The sequence below is a fragment of the Chlorocebus sabaeus genome, chromosome 26 (genome assembly GCF_047675955.1).
Source record: "Chlorocebus sabaeus isolate Y175 chromosome 26, mChlSab1.0.hap1, whole genome shotgun sequence".
In the NCBI taxonomy this organism is placed as follows: Eukaryota; Metazoa; Chordata; class Mammalia; order Primates; family Cercopithecidae; genus Chlorocebus; species Chlorocebus sabaeus.
The window spans coordinates 42,762,622-42,777,901 of record NC_132929.1 but is presented as its reverse complement, the minus strand read 5'-3'; the positions used below and the strand labels follow the sequence as shown (position 1 = coordinate 42,777,901).

General features: G+C 49.1%; 1 protein-coding gene across 3 annotated transcripts in view; it reads right to left on the bottom strand.

Annotated features, from left to right (window-relative positions):
• The window catches only part of SMAD3 (SMAD family member 3), a 130,113-nt gene extending 117,659 nt beyond the window's left edge, over positions 1–12,454 (bottom strand). Inside the window, exon 1 of one of the 3 annotated variants that reach the window (XM_008016160.3) lies at positions 11,782–12,454. In XM_008016160.3, coding sequence (XP_008014351.1) covers positions 11,782–11,987 — 206 coding nt within the window. In that variant the 5' untranslated portion in view covers positions 11,988–12,454. The remainder of the gene's footprint in view (positions 1–11,781) is intronic. The other 2 variants (XM_038010084.2, XM_073012269.1) reach the window with 2 other exon arrangements.
• Positions 12,455–15,280: the final 2,826 nt, after the last annotated feature.

Sequence of the window (15,280 nt, the reverse complement as noted above, 5' to 3'; positions counted from 1 at the left end):
AAACAATAGAATGGTGGCTTTCACCACGCCACTCCCCTGCTTTAAAATCTCCTGGACGCTTACAGAGCAAGGTCCAAACACAAAGTACCAAGTTTGACAAACCAAAGCCCTAGACAACATCCTTCTCCAGCTCCTCTCTGGCCACTCCCTCACCCACACTCTGGCCACCCTAAACTGTCTTGCCTTCCCTAGACAGCAGGCCCTTCCACAGTCTGGTCTGTGCTCTGTGCTGCCTCCCACCCCACTCCTACACTCCTATCCATCCTTCAAGGCCCCATTAGAGCATGCCTCCTCTGTGAAGCCTGCAGAAATAGATCTGCTCTTCCTCTGGGCTCCCAAACATTTTGTTTGACCTTCACTCTAGTGTCTCTTCCATGAGCCCACCATAACTGTGGTTACTGGTGTCCCTTTTTGCCTCTGAGCAGTTCAGAGACACGATTTCATCTCTGTATCTCTGGTGCTTAATAAAGATTTCCAGCAAACAAATGCACATTCAGTGGTTCAGTTCTCTGCTCCACTTTTGGAATGAGCAGCTACAATATGTAGCACCTTCTCCCTCATCTGCATTAAATTCATTCTGGCCTGGGTTCAGGGTGAGGGAAATCAATTCCTGCGAACATCTCCCAAATCCTACCAATATAATGGTGCCACCTGGGCTGGGATTCAGTTGTGGCCACGCAACTGAGCAGATGGTGCAAAAATAAAAGAAAGAAAAGAAAAGGAAAAGAAAGGAAAGAAAGGAAAGAAAGGAAAGAAAAGAAAGAAAAGAAAGGAAAGAAAGGAAAGAAAAGAAAGAAAAGAAAGAAAAGAAAGAAAGAAAAAGACCTGTCCCTACAGAGCAAGAATACATAGGATGGCCTACACACCATATGTAGTATTTAAAGACAGAAATCAAGGTAACAAACGATTACACAGCACACTTTCTATCATCCTACCTTGACCAATACTTTAATAAGTCCAGGTTTGAGTTTAGGATTCCCTGACCCCTTGGTTTCACAATGGAATGTGGAAGCTCAGAGACACCCAGCCCCAGATCTCAGCCCACTCCTAGCACCACCCATAACTTTGAGAGGCCTGGTGCACACCCACATAGAGTCCCCAGGTCACAAGTCCAAGCTCTAGCCAATTCCTTCATACCCCTGCACCCCTTGTCCAGCCACTGGGCCAGTGGGTACATGTGCTGTCCATGGCCAACACAGTCTGCCCTCAAGTAACAGACCTGCGGAAGAGGCCCACTCAGGACTTGGAAATAGGCTCAAGACACTGGGGCAGGGAACTGAAGGGCCAGGCCTCTGAGCAGGATCTGGAAAAAGGAAGTGCTGGCTCTAGATGGGCCTGTACCTTGGCCCTGCAGTCTCCTTGCCCCAAGAAGAGGAGCACAGCCAGGTGGAACGCCAAAGCATGACTCTAAGCGTGAGCTCCCTCTTGCACGTATCTGAGGGCAGTCAAGGGTACAGCCACCACGTCTGGGTCATTTCAGAGCCATGAGTTTCTGGACCTGACCATTCTCACTCAACAGCCAAGCTAACCAGTAAGCTAGTACTTGAGGGAGAGCCGGAAGTGCCTTCCAACTTGGGCCTCAAAAAAACACCAGCAACAATAAACATCATGCACTTCCATGCACTTACGGGCAACTATCAGTGACAGGCGCGTGAGTCACTGCGTTTCTGCTTCAGGATCTTACCCATCCCCCACCCCAGGAGACCTGATTCATCAGTTTGTTTTTAGTACTATTATTTTTGGTCCACCAAACGAATTTTTAAAAATAATGATAGAGAAGGTGAGGGGGGAGGGCAGAACCACCTGAGAATATGAATTGTTTCTCTTTCAATAGCCTGCCAAGCCTTACATCAACAAGTGGCATGTCTGTATGTTCTCCGTGTATATTGAAGTAGATCCTTTTACTATATCAACTGAGACTCTCCAAAGGAGAATGCCCTGCGAGCAAGGGTGTCGGGGTGGGAAGGGGATCACCTATTGGAGTCAATGGACACTATCTGCCAAATTTCCCCTCTGAAAGGGAAAATGAGTGTTTACTGAGCACCTACTGTGTACTATGCTCGATACTGGCAAAGTACTTGATACATCTTATCTCATTTGGGTTGATTTCTTTTTTTTTTTTTTTTTTGAGACAGAGTCTCACTCTGTTGCCCTGGCTGGAGTACGGTGGTACAATCTTGGCTCACTGCAACTTCCCGCTCCCAGGTTCCAACAATTCTCTTGTCTTAGCCTCCTGAGTAGTGAAATTACAGGCACCCGCTACCACGCCCGACTAATTTTTGTAGTTTTAGTAGAGACAAGGTTTCACCATATTGGTCAGGCTGGTCTCAAACTATTGACCTCAGGTGATCCAGCCACCTTGGCCTCCCAAAGTGCTAGGATTATAGGCATAAGCCACTGTGCCCGGCCACTTGGGTTGATTTCTATGAAGTAGGTAGTTTCATCCTCATTTTACAGATGCAGAAACTGGGGCTCAGTAAGTTGAAGCAAAGTACCCAAGGTCACCACATAGCTGATAACTGTCAGACTCAAACCCAGATCCATCAGACTTGGGAGGCTTTGCTCTTTCTGCCCAACTGTGCTCTTCCTGTCCTCCCCCTCTCCTGCTCCCCAGGTAATATGTGAAGAACCTGTTTGGGTAGAGACAGCCACACACAAAATGTAAAGGGGTGGCACAACAAACAGTAATTCATTCTGCCCTCCCATGGGCTAGGAGAAATTAGACTCACTTTGAGTCTGACTTCAATAAGAGTAAGAAAAAGTTTACAACCAGGAAGATTTGAAGCAAAAGGAAAAATCCAATTTCCATCACCAGTGCCTGCTTTCAGCCACTTGTAACTACTCAAAAAGTCCTTTCTGGATTCATTACTCCACATTTGGGCTTAGCCCAGAGGTGATTTTTTAAGGAAAAAATGCCTTTTGGCATTTTTGAGCTGTGACAGCGTAAAAACAGACCTTTAAAAAACACACACCCAAAAAGCATCACTATTTTCAAAAGTCCAGTTGAAAAGAAAAAAAAAAATTGGTGACATCTCAGAGCTACAACTTGGCTTGGCAGTTTGTGATGCAACACTTAGCCACAAAAGGGACCAGATTTATAATCTGTAGGTTTTAAAGGCAAAGTCATACACCGTGTTTCTTAAACAATACTGGAGTCTTAACCCAGCTCTACTAAAAATACAAAAATTAGCCGGGCGTGGTGGCGGGTGCCTGTAGTCCCAGCTACTCAGGAGGCTGAGGTAGGAGAAATGCTTAAACCTGGAACTGCAGTGAGCTGAGATCGTGCCACTGAACTCAAGCCTGGGCGACAGAGCGAGACTGTCCAAAAAAAAAAAAAAAAAAAAAAAAAAGCAAGCACAAGCAAGCAAGCAAGAAACAAACAAACAATACAATACTGGAGTCCTAAATACCCGCAAAGCACTCAGGAGAAAAACTTGCCAGATGTAAGCTGGGAGAGCCATGTGATACTGAAAAAGAACTATTTAGGTGGAAACTCACTTTTCATTTCCTAGTTGGGGTTTAAACTTGCAACATCCACGCTCCCTAACAAAAGGCTCATGCTTACGCAATCAAGTGCAGCCTTTCTTTATATAGATGCTTGCAAATAAATAAAGGAAGCTTCCTGGGTAAACTTTGACATATGAGCAAACATTTTCCACAGGTATCCTCTATAATGCCTACCTCTTACATTTAACCATTTTTAGGCATCTGTGGTCATTAGTTTAAGTAAACTTCCTGTTCTTAGAATAGTCAAAAATAGCAACAAAAGAAGAAAAACCGTTCACTGCATTTCAAGAGGCACAGCCTCCACGTCTTCATCCTAGCATTATTTTTACATTCCTTTGTAGTTAAATTTCACTGATTCAGACTCACAGAGTAAGGAAGAGGAAAGGAAGAGGGAGGGAAATCACCAAAATTAAAGGCTGAATTACAATTTTATTATTCCACTTATGTAAATTAGTTGACACCAGGCTGACAGAGTCTTGGAACATTGATAAATAAAGATCTGTCATTCACTGATGAACTAGATGCGTGCAACTGGGAGCTTCTAAAATGTTTGTATGTGGCCAGGCGCAGTGGCTCACGCCTGGAATCCCAGCACTTTGGGAGGCCGAAGCGGGCAGATCACTTGAGGCCAGGAGTTGGAGACCAGCCTGGCCAACATGGCGAAACTGGTCTCTAATGAAAACAGAAAATTAGCCGGGTATGGTGGCGCATGGCTGTAATCCCAGCTACTCAGAAGGCTGAGGCAGGAGAATCACTTGAACCTGGGAGACGGAGGTTGCAGTGAGGCAAGATCGCGCCATTGCACTTCAGCCTGGGCAACAAGAGCAAAACTCCATCTCAAAAAATAAAATAAAATAAAATGCTTGTAGGAATACAATTCCAATAGAAATTGTATTAGAAAGGCCCTCCAATAGAGCTTATCCAGCCTATTTTCCAGTTGAGAACATTTGAGGCCCAAAGAAGTAAGGTAACTTGTCCCAGGTCACATAGCTAATCAGAAACAGAGCCATGTCTAGAACCTACCCAGGTCTGCTGACTCCCATCTCCAAAATAATCCCCAAACCCTTGTTTATTAGTAATTTTTCTTTGACAGCATTTATGGGGCAAAAAGGCCTGCTAAACAAACTTTCGCCTAGTCCAGAATTAGCCAAACTTCTTAATTAATAGGCTTCTACTGCGTTTTCATTTTAAACTGAGTCTCTGTCAAAACATTCTACAGCAGTTGCCACTGTGGCAGGCTGCTGTTTACAGGAAGGGCCTTAGATAACCAACAGTGGATAGTATGACTCGTGCTATACATTTGTTTATTTCTCCAACTGTTAATTAAGTCGAAACAAAGGCTAATGTTATACAGAGAGAGAGAGAGAGATCCTTGTCAACTCAATAAACTACAGAGCTTGGGGGACTTGGTTTGTTTGGCACCAAAAAACAGTATTTACAAATTAGCTAAAGAGTGAACACATACAGCATTCTTACAACTCCAAAGAGCCTGTGTTTCACAGCCAGTGGACTAGAAGCTACAGAAGGCGCCAGGGACAGTATCTGCCTTATTCACTATTTTGTCCCCACTACCTGGCACAGAAATTAGCACCTGGTAGGAGCATTAAAGGAAGGCATAAAAAGGAACTGGACACGTTCTCTTGGAATGGCCTCTGTTCTAAAACTTAGAATAGGGTAAAATTAGAAACCAAACTTCTGTAGCATGGACTTAGGATGGCAACTTCCCACTGTTTCCAGGAACCATTGTGCTTGAAGATGGGAAGACTGAAGGTTCCATAGCTCAGGGACTTGTCAGAGGCCAACAGAAGGTCATACCCCTCCTTAGGGAGGAGCTAGTCCCATCCAACACTGCACCAGCCATTCACGTGTGCACATGGCTGGTGAATCTCCCATCCCCTGTATATTCAGCAGGCTGCCATCACGAGCAGCCTTCTTGGGCAGTCCTCTTGCCAGCCAACCAACTCTATGAGATGTGGATTTGGGGGAGGGAATGGAGTCTTCCTTTAGTTTTGCTTTTGTTTTAATCAGTCAATATGGCAAAGGAGAAAAGGGCAAAAGTCAATTAGGACTATTGATGAGACTTGCTGATTAAGAAAGCTGCATTCTAACCTTAGAGAACTTAATTGCAATTACAGGAAGCTGAAGAAGAGGTGGACGAAGGTGGGAGAATAAGGTTAACGGGAACGAAAGCCGATTTCAATTTAAAGCAAGCCCTGCTTGGTCCTATTTATTTCATTAAGGAGCTCACGCAGAATAATGGCTGTACTGTGCATCAAATGGCATTAAAATCTCCTAATAAATTAACAAGTAAAAATTAATGGTCGCTCAGTTCATTAAATTGTGTTAATTTTATTTCCATCATAATAATACAGCAATCACATGTCTACATTATTAAACCAATATTTATTTTTTAACTCATTTAACTGGATTCCTGATGTGATAAGCCTGAAACAAATTCTATCAATTTAATCAACTTCTTGCATTTCTCATCAGAATTAAATGCGACGGTATTCATAGACTTTTTTCTGTTATTAAAATTGTAATTTAGAACTTCGCCCTTGCAAAGACTTTTTTAAAAACACACCACTAAAAGCGCCTATGTTCATTCAGAAACTCGGGTATCTAGGATTTATTCTCAGCAACTGTTAACCAGAGAAACAAGAAGCTAGGTCACACTGAAGCTCTGAATTTCAACGCAACCATCTGCAAGTTGTCCACTTTTTATTTATTTATTTATTTGTTTGTTTATTTGAGACGGAGTCTCGCTCTGTCACCCAGGCTGGAGTGCAATGGCGCAACCTCCACCACCCAGGTTCGGGTGATTCTCCTGCCTCAGCCTCCTGAGTAGCTGGGACTTACAGGCACCCGCCACCATGCCCGGCTAATTTTTTTGTATTTTTAGTAGAGATGGGGTTTCACCATGTTAGCCAGAATGGTTGCGATCTCCTGACCTTGTGATCCGCCTGCCTCAGCCTCCCAAAGTGCTGAGATTACAGGCGTGAGCCACCATGCCCGGCCAAGTTGTCCACTTTTTATTAACACTCCCTGTCATATTCTGAGCTGATATATCTGAAGTCCCTGTTCCCACCAAGGAAACCTGAATTTCAGGTTTGCAGTACCAAATTACTTTTTACTTCAAAGAGAAAATGGTTTACAGTGGAGTAAAATATCGCACCCAAGTCACTGGCCATTCAGTGCCAGTTACAAGGTAACATATTTATAGCAGCACACAGTTTAGTAAAAGACAGAGGATAAAGATGTCCTCATTCTTGTAGGGAACTATCCCCACGTACCAAAAAGTTCCCAACATCATACTGCAGTCCAAAAACCTTCACTTGGATAACTCTTGTCCCGTTCTTAGTTTTCCACCTCTCATGGGTTCTCCTCCTGTCTACACCTCCTCTCACAGAATTAACTGTGTTTCCATACTGCTGGTACTTAGTACATTCCTCAGCCGCAGCTCATGCTACACCTTTGAGCAAGTCTGTCTCCCGCTCTAGACAGGGAGCTCTTGGAGTACAGGGACCCTTCTGGGGTCATTGTAGTACATGCTCAATCAAGGACCGAATAATTCAATAATGAATGAATGATGCAGAAAGAAGGCTAAACGTAACATACCTGTCAAGTTCTCTGGTTCACAAAACACTTCCACAGGACTTATCTCATCCTGACTTTATAGGTGCAGACATAAAAGCTGTGAAACTTAAGTGGATTCCCAAATCCTTGCAGGTAGTAGAATGGTAGGTACAGGACCTGAATCTTGTGTTTTTTTCCAGAGAAAACAGATGCCTGTCATTATTTTATTTTCGAACATAGTGACTTCTACAATATTTAAAAGGCACATCAATGCCCGGCCCCATCAAAAATCATCCATACTAGATCTCATCCATACTAGATCTCACCCATACTAGATCTCATGATCCATACTAGATCTTTCTACTGGTAACTGGGAATGAGAAAGAGATAGCAGTTAGGTACTCAAATAATGCCCTATTAATGTTTCCCTTACTGATGTGTAAGCTCCTCACAGGCAGGGAACTTTTCAAACGTGTCTCTACATCCTCCTCTGGTACCTAAAAAACTGACTCAGACATGGGAGGGGTCCAATAAATATCAATAAATCAACACAATCCAGCCCTGTAACATTTGACTGGCAATTCTCAACAGAGGGGCTGTCTGCAAACATTCCACTCCCAGGTGCAAGCAGCATGTTCCAAGGTTCTAAATGTTCCCAGGGAACGTCAAGTGGCTCCTAGGTTCAGCTGCAGCTGAGTCAGTTCCCTCATCAGCTACCTATTGTCCTGCAGGCACCTCCTCTTCTCAGGCCCTACGTGGAGCTCCCCTAATCAAAGTTAACAAGAGCAAAGAGACAAGGGACTACCTCCCTAGCAGCTGGAAGGGGGCTTGCTTCCAATGGGCCACACGGTGCTCTGAGCTGCAGCCGAAAAGAGGGAGGCCTCTACAGCCTTGGTAATAGGTCTATCCCCAGAAATCTGGAAAAAGAATGTTAAAGGTTAGGATCCTTTTCCTTTCTCAAAGTGAGAGTACCCTGGCAAAAGTCAAGGAGATAATAAAAGGAGGCAACAGTAAAAGATCAGATTCGGTGGGGCGTGCTGGCTCACACCTGTAATCCCAGCACTTTGGGAGGCCAAGGTGGGCAGATCACAAGGTCAGGAGTTCAAGACCAGGCTGACCAACATGGTGAAACCCCATCTCTACTAAAAATACAAAAATTAGCTGGACGTGGTGGTGGGCGCCTGTAATCCCAGCTACTCGGGAGGCTGAGGCACGAGAATCACTTGAACCGGGAGGCAGAGGTTGCAGTAAGCTAAGATCAGGCCACTGCACTCCAGCCTGGGCAACAGGGCAAGAATCTGCTTCCGAAACAAAAAGATCAGATTCACAGGGAGGGAGTAGATGCTGTGTGTCAGATCTAGCGTTTGCTTCAATCTCCAATTTTCCACTGGACTGGGTGCTCTGACACATGAAAGCCCAAATTCCCTTCCGAACAAGCAATGTTTTAAGCTTGGTCTAGCTCCCAACAACGAGGCCAAGGCATAGGATTCCCTGGTGGAAGCACAAGCTACCAGTGTCTACCAGAAAACTAAGTTTTAAGTGTGCCGAGCTCCTTATTCCTCATATAACGCTCACACACCAACTCTCATTCAGTGGCAAATGCTTTGATTCCATTCTTATACACTGGCAAGGAAGATACCTGCAGCTTTACTCAGGTACTCAAGCAGGTGAGGCATGAGAGGCTGTTACAAAACTTGTGTAAATTCTGTCAATCCTGCCAGACCTCAGAGTATCCTGACAGCCCCTTTGTTGGTGTATCTAAATGAAGCTCTTACCACTTCCTTGGCACCAATCTCTTTTACCTTCTTGATGTCGGTAAGTGTGTATCACTCCAGCTCCCCTGATAATTGAAACAAATTAGAGCTGGTGTCACAGAGAAGAAAGCCTGTGGTCTGGAAGTCCCCAGTATACAGCTCTAATTGCCAAATATTGCTGTTGCAGCTCGTGATTATATATTAGCCAAAACACACTTGGCTTAATCTCCTTAGACTGAGGGCTCCTTAAACCCCGGAGTCCAGATCTTACAGAGTGTTTTTAAGCATCCAGTGACCAACCCCCCACACACAGGGGGAATGACTAAGTTAAACGCTTTCCTTTCTCTACTTTCCAAACTAAAAGGCAGTTGTGGTGAAAGCAGACAATTTGACAAGCAACACTGCAATCTATGGGGCTTAGCAGACACATTGATATCACCAGCATAAGGCCAAACCAGCTACCTCCCCAAGACGTGGCCTTTAGTTTTCTGCCCACGACCAAAACAGCAGCAGCTGTTGCCAAGGGACACAAGGTGACCCAGAGGCGTGGGCACAAAATCCAAGGATGAAAATCCATTTTGTCTGGATCCACCCAAGCAACTGGGTTTCCCTAACTGAAAAAAAAGATGAAAAAAAAAAAAAAATCTACTTTTGCATTCAGTCCTATCCAGGCAGGCAGAAGATGCCTCAGTCCCAACAAAGTCACGAGAAGGCCACAGGGCAGGTTGGCTTGAACCCTCAGAATCATCCAAAGCGTTCACATGTCTTAGGCTTCCAAAGTCTCAGCAGGACTTTGGAAGAGGAAAAGGCAGGCCAAAGGTATGGCCCCATAGAGGACAAACTCCTACCAAGGCAAGGGAAAGCAAGGCCTCTCTGCCAAGCGATCACCAGCCCAAAGATTAAAGAAGCAACCGCACATACAAAGATCCACAGGGCCCTCCCCAAGCTAACACAGTTTTAGCATTCAGCAAAGAATGTATTCAGGATCTTCAAAGTATAAAGCAGCATGGGTCAGCAGAAAGAGCACATTCTGCCAGAATCCCACGTCTACAACTCAAGCCTTTTCACCTCTCTCTTTTAAAGTTTTCTCTGCTTTAAAAATGTGATAATCTTAAGCCTAACAACCTTATCTACTTTCCAGGGCTGGTTGCTTGCTTGCTTGCTTGCTTTCTGTCTTGTTTTGAGGACCTCAGAAAACCATGTGAAAGTGCTTTGTAAACTGTGAAACACTTTTCACAGCTGCCTGTTTTATAATTGATACCATTTTTCCCCCCTGTTTCAATGCATAAAGCACTTGTCTTCAATGCACCCAGGCAGATAAGAGGAAGGTAGGTTTGGCAGACCCCTCCCCAGACAGAGAAGTAGCATATTCACCCACTCTACCCTCTCCACCCCCACCGAAGGAATACAGAAGAATTAAGAACCAGAGCTGGAACCAAATCCCAGGTCTCTCTGACCATCACATCACACCACCTCCTCTGAAGTCAATTCTGGCTCCCGATCACACGGCCAGAGACTTCCCCAGACAGCACACCGCCTTCCCTCCCCCTTTATTGACTGGATCCACCCAGTCAAAAAAAAAAAAAAAAAAATTTAAGTCTGCACTCCCACCATATGTGGCATTTATTTCCAGGGGAGGCCTGCCCTGGGTTCCCGTGGACAGATGTTGCTTTGTGCCTGCCTGACTCGCCTGGCAGCCCTTGTACAACTGCCCCAAGCAGGTGGCCAAGGATGGAGTCCACCCTGGCCCAGGAGCAGGGATGACAATCCCTTTTTTGGCTTACAGTCCCTGGTGCTTTCTACTCATTCCTCTGCAGCCTGGGACCCCCAAAACAGCCAGCCCCCAACACACACACTCTCTCCCTTAGTTCAGAATCAAAGGAGGCTGAGAGGTAGAGACAGGAAGTCAAGGTATCCCCACCCCCAATTCCCAGCCAGGCACAGCTAAGCTAAGGAAGGCCCTGGGGGAGTGGAGAGAAGTCACTGACCCTTTCTATCAGCCATCTGTGGGCTCCCGCCCGACCTAGCTAGCGCGCAACGGGAAGGATAAAGGAGATGCAGACAGATGGCAGCGCGCTTTGGGAAGGAGGGCTCTACAGGAATGCGAGGGCCGATGCGAGGCCCACTTTGGGGTGTGTTTTGTTATCTGCCCGGTTCCAGCCCGCCCCTCTCCCTCATTCTGCACGGACTCAAAATCTCTTGGACCAAAAGGAGGGCAAAAGAGTAGGGATGGGGAGTGGGAGGTGGGGGAGAAGACCCTATTTTCTGCCACTTGTCTCTCCCATTTGGAAGTCAGAGCATTGCACTGCAACCAAAGTGCGTGCGTGCTCAGGGGGCGGGAGACTGGCACAACCGAGTCTAAAAATACTCGATAAAAATGCTAATCCCGAAGGCAAAGAAAGAACGAAGAAGGAATCTGTCAATCACGAGGCTCCCGCTCCTCACCCACAGCCCCAGCTGTACGGACCGCATTCCTGTAGAGGAAAGTGGGGAGACCGGACTGAAGAAAAGAAACGCAAAGACACCACCACCTCCACGAGCGCGGGCCGCGGGGGCGGGAGTCGGCGGCGGAGGAGGGGCTCCGGCCCGCTGAGCCGAACAAAGCGGGCCTCAACTTCCAGCCCCAGTTCCCCAGGGTGGGGGCGGCCGAGTCCCGCAACAACCCGCTCTCCCCTCCCGGAGGTGGAAAGGGAATGTGAGGTCTGGAAGCCAGAGTGCCGTGTGGAAGCCTCGGGCTCTGATCTTTGCAAATGCAGAGATGGTTTTGTTTGGGGTCCCCCCACCCCCTTCCTGCCCGCGCTCTAGCTCCCACTCTCACACACACGCACCCACACAGTCTCACTCCCTCTCTCTCCCTCTTCCCATCTCCAACCCCAATGGGTCGGCCCCGCAGTGCCAGGGGGCCGGGCCGGCGTGTCCCCGGGTCCCCCGGGCGGGCCCCCACCTGGGGATGGTGATGCACTTGGTGTTGGCGTTCTGCGTGGTGATGGCCTTCTCCAGCTCGTCCAGCTGCCCCGTCTTCTTGAGTTTCTTGACCAGGCTCTTGACCGCCTTCTCGCACCATTTCTCCTCCTGCCCGTTCTGCTCACCCTTCTTCCAGCCCAGCAGGCGCTTCACGATCGGGGGAGTGAAAGGCAGGATGGACGACATGGCTGGGGAGGGCGCGCGGGCGGCAAGGAGCGCCCCCGGCGGGGCTGGGCTCGATGGAACGCCGGGGGCGCAGAGGGGAGCTCGGCCGGGGCCTGCCGCGGTCGCCCAAACTTCGCCTCAACTCTCCGCGAAGTTGCTGGGGCGCCGGGCCGGGCCGCGGCGCTGCAGCCTGCGGAGCTCGGCGCGCGGCCCTGCGCCCGGAGCGGCTCCCACGGCGAAGAGAAGGGCGGCCGGGCGGGCGGACGGCAGCGGTGCCGAGTCGGGAAGGCCCCGAACGCGGGGCGGAGGCGGCGGCCGCGAGACTCCAAGTGGCAGCAGAAGTTTGGGTTTCCGCACGGGGTAGCTGTTTGGGTGCCGCCTCCGGGAAGGAAAGTCCAACCCACGGCCAAACTTCGCTCGCCTCGCTAGCTTTGATGCGCAGATCCCTCCGCCTCTGCTGCCTCGCCGCCCCGCCACCCTCCTCCTCCTGGCTCGCCGCTAGCTCGCTCGCTGGCTGGGCCGGCCCGGGGCGTTCGCCGCGCTCCCGCTCCCGCCCGCTCCCAGTCTGTGTTTCATGCAAATCCGCGTGCAGCCTCCTTTCCAAGCGCTGTCACCGCCCCCTCGCCGCCGGGGCTCTCCGCCTCCTCCCCTGCGCCCCGCCACCTCCTCCCGCGGGCGCCCTGCCCGCCCTGTGCTCCGGGGAGGGCGCCCGGCCGGCCGGCCGGCCGGCCACCACCCCGCGCCCAGCACGCCCACGTGGGCAACGCGGACGGCGGCAGTCCTGGCTGGAGCGCGCGGGACCCCGCGCAGCCCCGACCTGAAGTCGGGCGGGCGCGGGGAGGAAGTCCTGGGAAACGCGCGGCGAGAGGGGCCTCGGGCGGGAGGGCTGAGCGCGGCCCGAGGCGTCCGCTCTCGGAGTCCACACTTGGGCGGCTCGGTTGGAGTTGCGGGCCGGAGAGGGTTGGACTCGCAGCAAGTAAGCGCCGTCCGGACACCCTGGAGAGGACCCGAGCCCGAGAGGGGGCGCGCGGAAGGCCCGGTCCCAGGAAGCTGGGGCCCGCACTTGGCCTCGCGCTGGCTGATCCCCGTCAAGGCTCTTGGCCGGCGCCGGCGCCCGCGCCCCTGGGCTGTTTTTATTCTCTCGTTGGTGAGATCACACCGACCGAGAGCCTTGGGAAAGTGTGCGGAGGAGGGTGTTGGGCGGGGGGGAGAAGTGGGTCCTCAGAAATGGAGAGCTGGGGACAACAGTGACAACCTGGACAATGGCTGGAGCCAGGGATCCTTTGAGCCTTCTGAACTGAGTGCCCGGCAGAAAATGAGCCTCAAGGACATCTGTTGAGTTCTTGAAGGAATGAATGGAGGCGCTTTCGAATTTATCTTGGGAAGAAATTTACATAACACGGTGTTGCTGGATCTCCTGATAGAGAAAGATCGGAAATTTGATAATTCCCAGTAAATGGAAGAGTTTTGTTTCAGAGCAATGAACTCACAAAAAAGTGGGGCAAGACAAGAGTATTCGGAGAGTTTGTGTATTCAAAAAAAGCAAAACAACAACAAACCAACTGGCACATTGGGGAGCTCCGGAGCTTTTCTCCCCACCAAAAGAATTCGGGGGCGTCTGGCCGCAGGGCCCTCGGCGGCTTTAAGGAGCTACTCCAGGCCCCTTGGCCTTTCTCTTGCTGCTGCCTCCCGCAGTTGACTAGCCGGTGTCTAAGCCCTTTGTTTGTTTTTAACAGCAGGAATCCCCCACCCCCCACCCCCGCTTTGTTTAAAAAAAAAAAGTTATCTGCAAACCCTCAAGTGGGTGGGGAGTTACAAAGCCCTGTGAGGTGTGGCGGAATCCACAAAGTCAGCCCAGAAGCGGCAGGGGCCCTTGCTTTGCCCCAGAGAACCGCCTCCCACAAGCCAGTCCGCAGCTGCTGCTGCAGAAGGGCGTTGTGCTCCTCACCCTCCTCTCTTCCTAAATACCCGCTTGAAAAGGAGAATCCCTGAAACCCAACTGAGGCTTGTCAACCTGACTTCCGTTGCTTGCTGGTCTTCCTGTTAACGCGCTGCCGCTGTGGTCTTAGGTTTCACTCTCTTCTTCCCGTCCCTCAAGAGAGACAAGGATGACACAATCCTCATTTATTAATTGCTTTCTTCCAGGTAGCCCGCCTGCCTCTGATTCAATCTTAACAATGGTTGGTGAGATAGATGTTCCTATGCCTCACGTTTACGGAGGCACAGAGAGATTATATTACTTACTCAGGGTTCCAAGTGGCAGAGCTGGAATTTGAACCCAATACTTTGTTGACGCCTCAGTCTTCAATCTTGACACTGCACCCAGCTGCCTGGGTCACGGAAGGCAAAGAAGACATCATTGATCGAGCTCTTTGCAAAACAGTTCTCTACACAAGCACACTATTGTAACACTGCAAGGACTATTTGCTCACCTGTAAAATGGGGCTAGAGGTAGCTTCCCTCGCAATCTCCTAGGGTGGGTGTGAGAAGCTCATGTGAAAAGGTTTGCATTGTTAATGCCATGAAAAGTGGTGGAGGGAGGTCAGACAAGTTTAACAGACATTGATGGAGCAGCTCTATGTTGCAGCCCTGCTACTCAGTTCCTGAACTTCCAAAATAAAAGACGAAGGTCTTCAAGGGATTCACAGCCTAGAGAAGCATCAAAGGGTGGGGATGAGGATGATGTGACCGAGTGGGCAAAGATGGACAGGGACCTTGCAGTCATCATCGTCCAGTAAAATGTTAATCTTAACCTGAACAAGTCCAACCATTGAGAGGTAGCCAGAGAAAGTAAAAGGGGCTCAGTATCCATCAGTGACTGGCCTGGCTTCCAATGCTGGCTTTCTCTTCTTCCCCTCGCAGAGCGTCTGTTCTCTCTGCTGTAAGAATGGAGTAAACGGTTCTCACTGTGCAGAGTGGTGGATCCAGAAAGAGCGTTGTAACTGTCCTCCTCTAGTTCAAGTCCTTTATGTTACACAGAGAGCAATGTCTGATAAAGGAAGGCGATTTGCACTGTGGAGGAAGAACCTCAGAGAGATTTGAGGATTACATGTAGTGGAAGGACCTGACAGGTACTTCACCCTCTAAAATCATGGCATTGGAAAGGGGCCCTCATTCAAGCCCTCTCATTTTCCTGAGGGGAAGAAATCACCAGGCAGCCAGCTAGTTAGTGTGGCAGAACCACGCTTCCCTGCGCTTCCCCTGCTGGCATCTGTGTGACAGGAACAGCTGTGCATGCAGAAAAATAGTGCTGGACCCACCTGCAAGTCTAAGAAGTGCCATTTCTAGGCTAGTTATTTCTCCTCAGGCCTGTT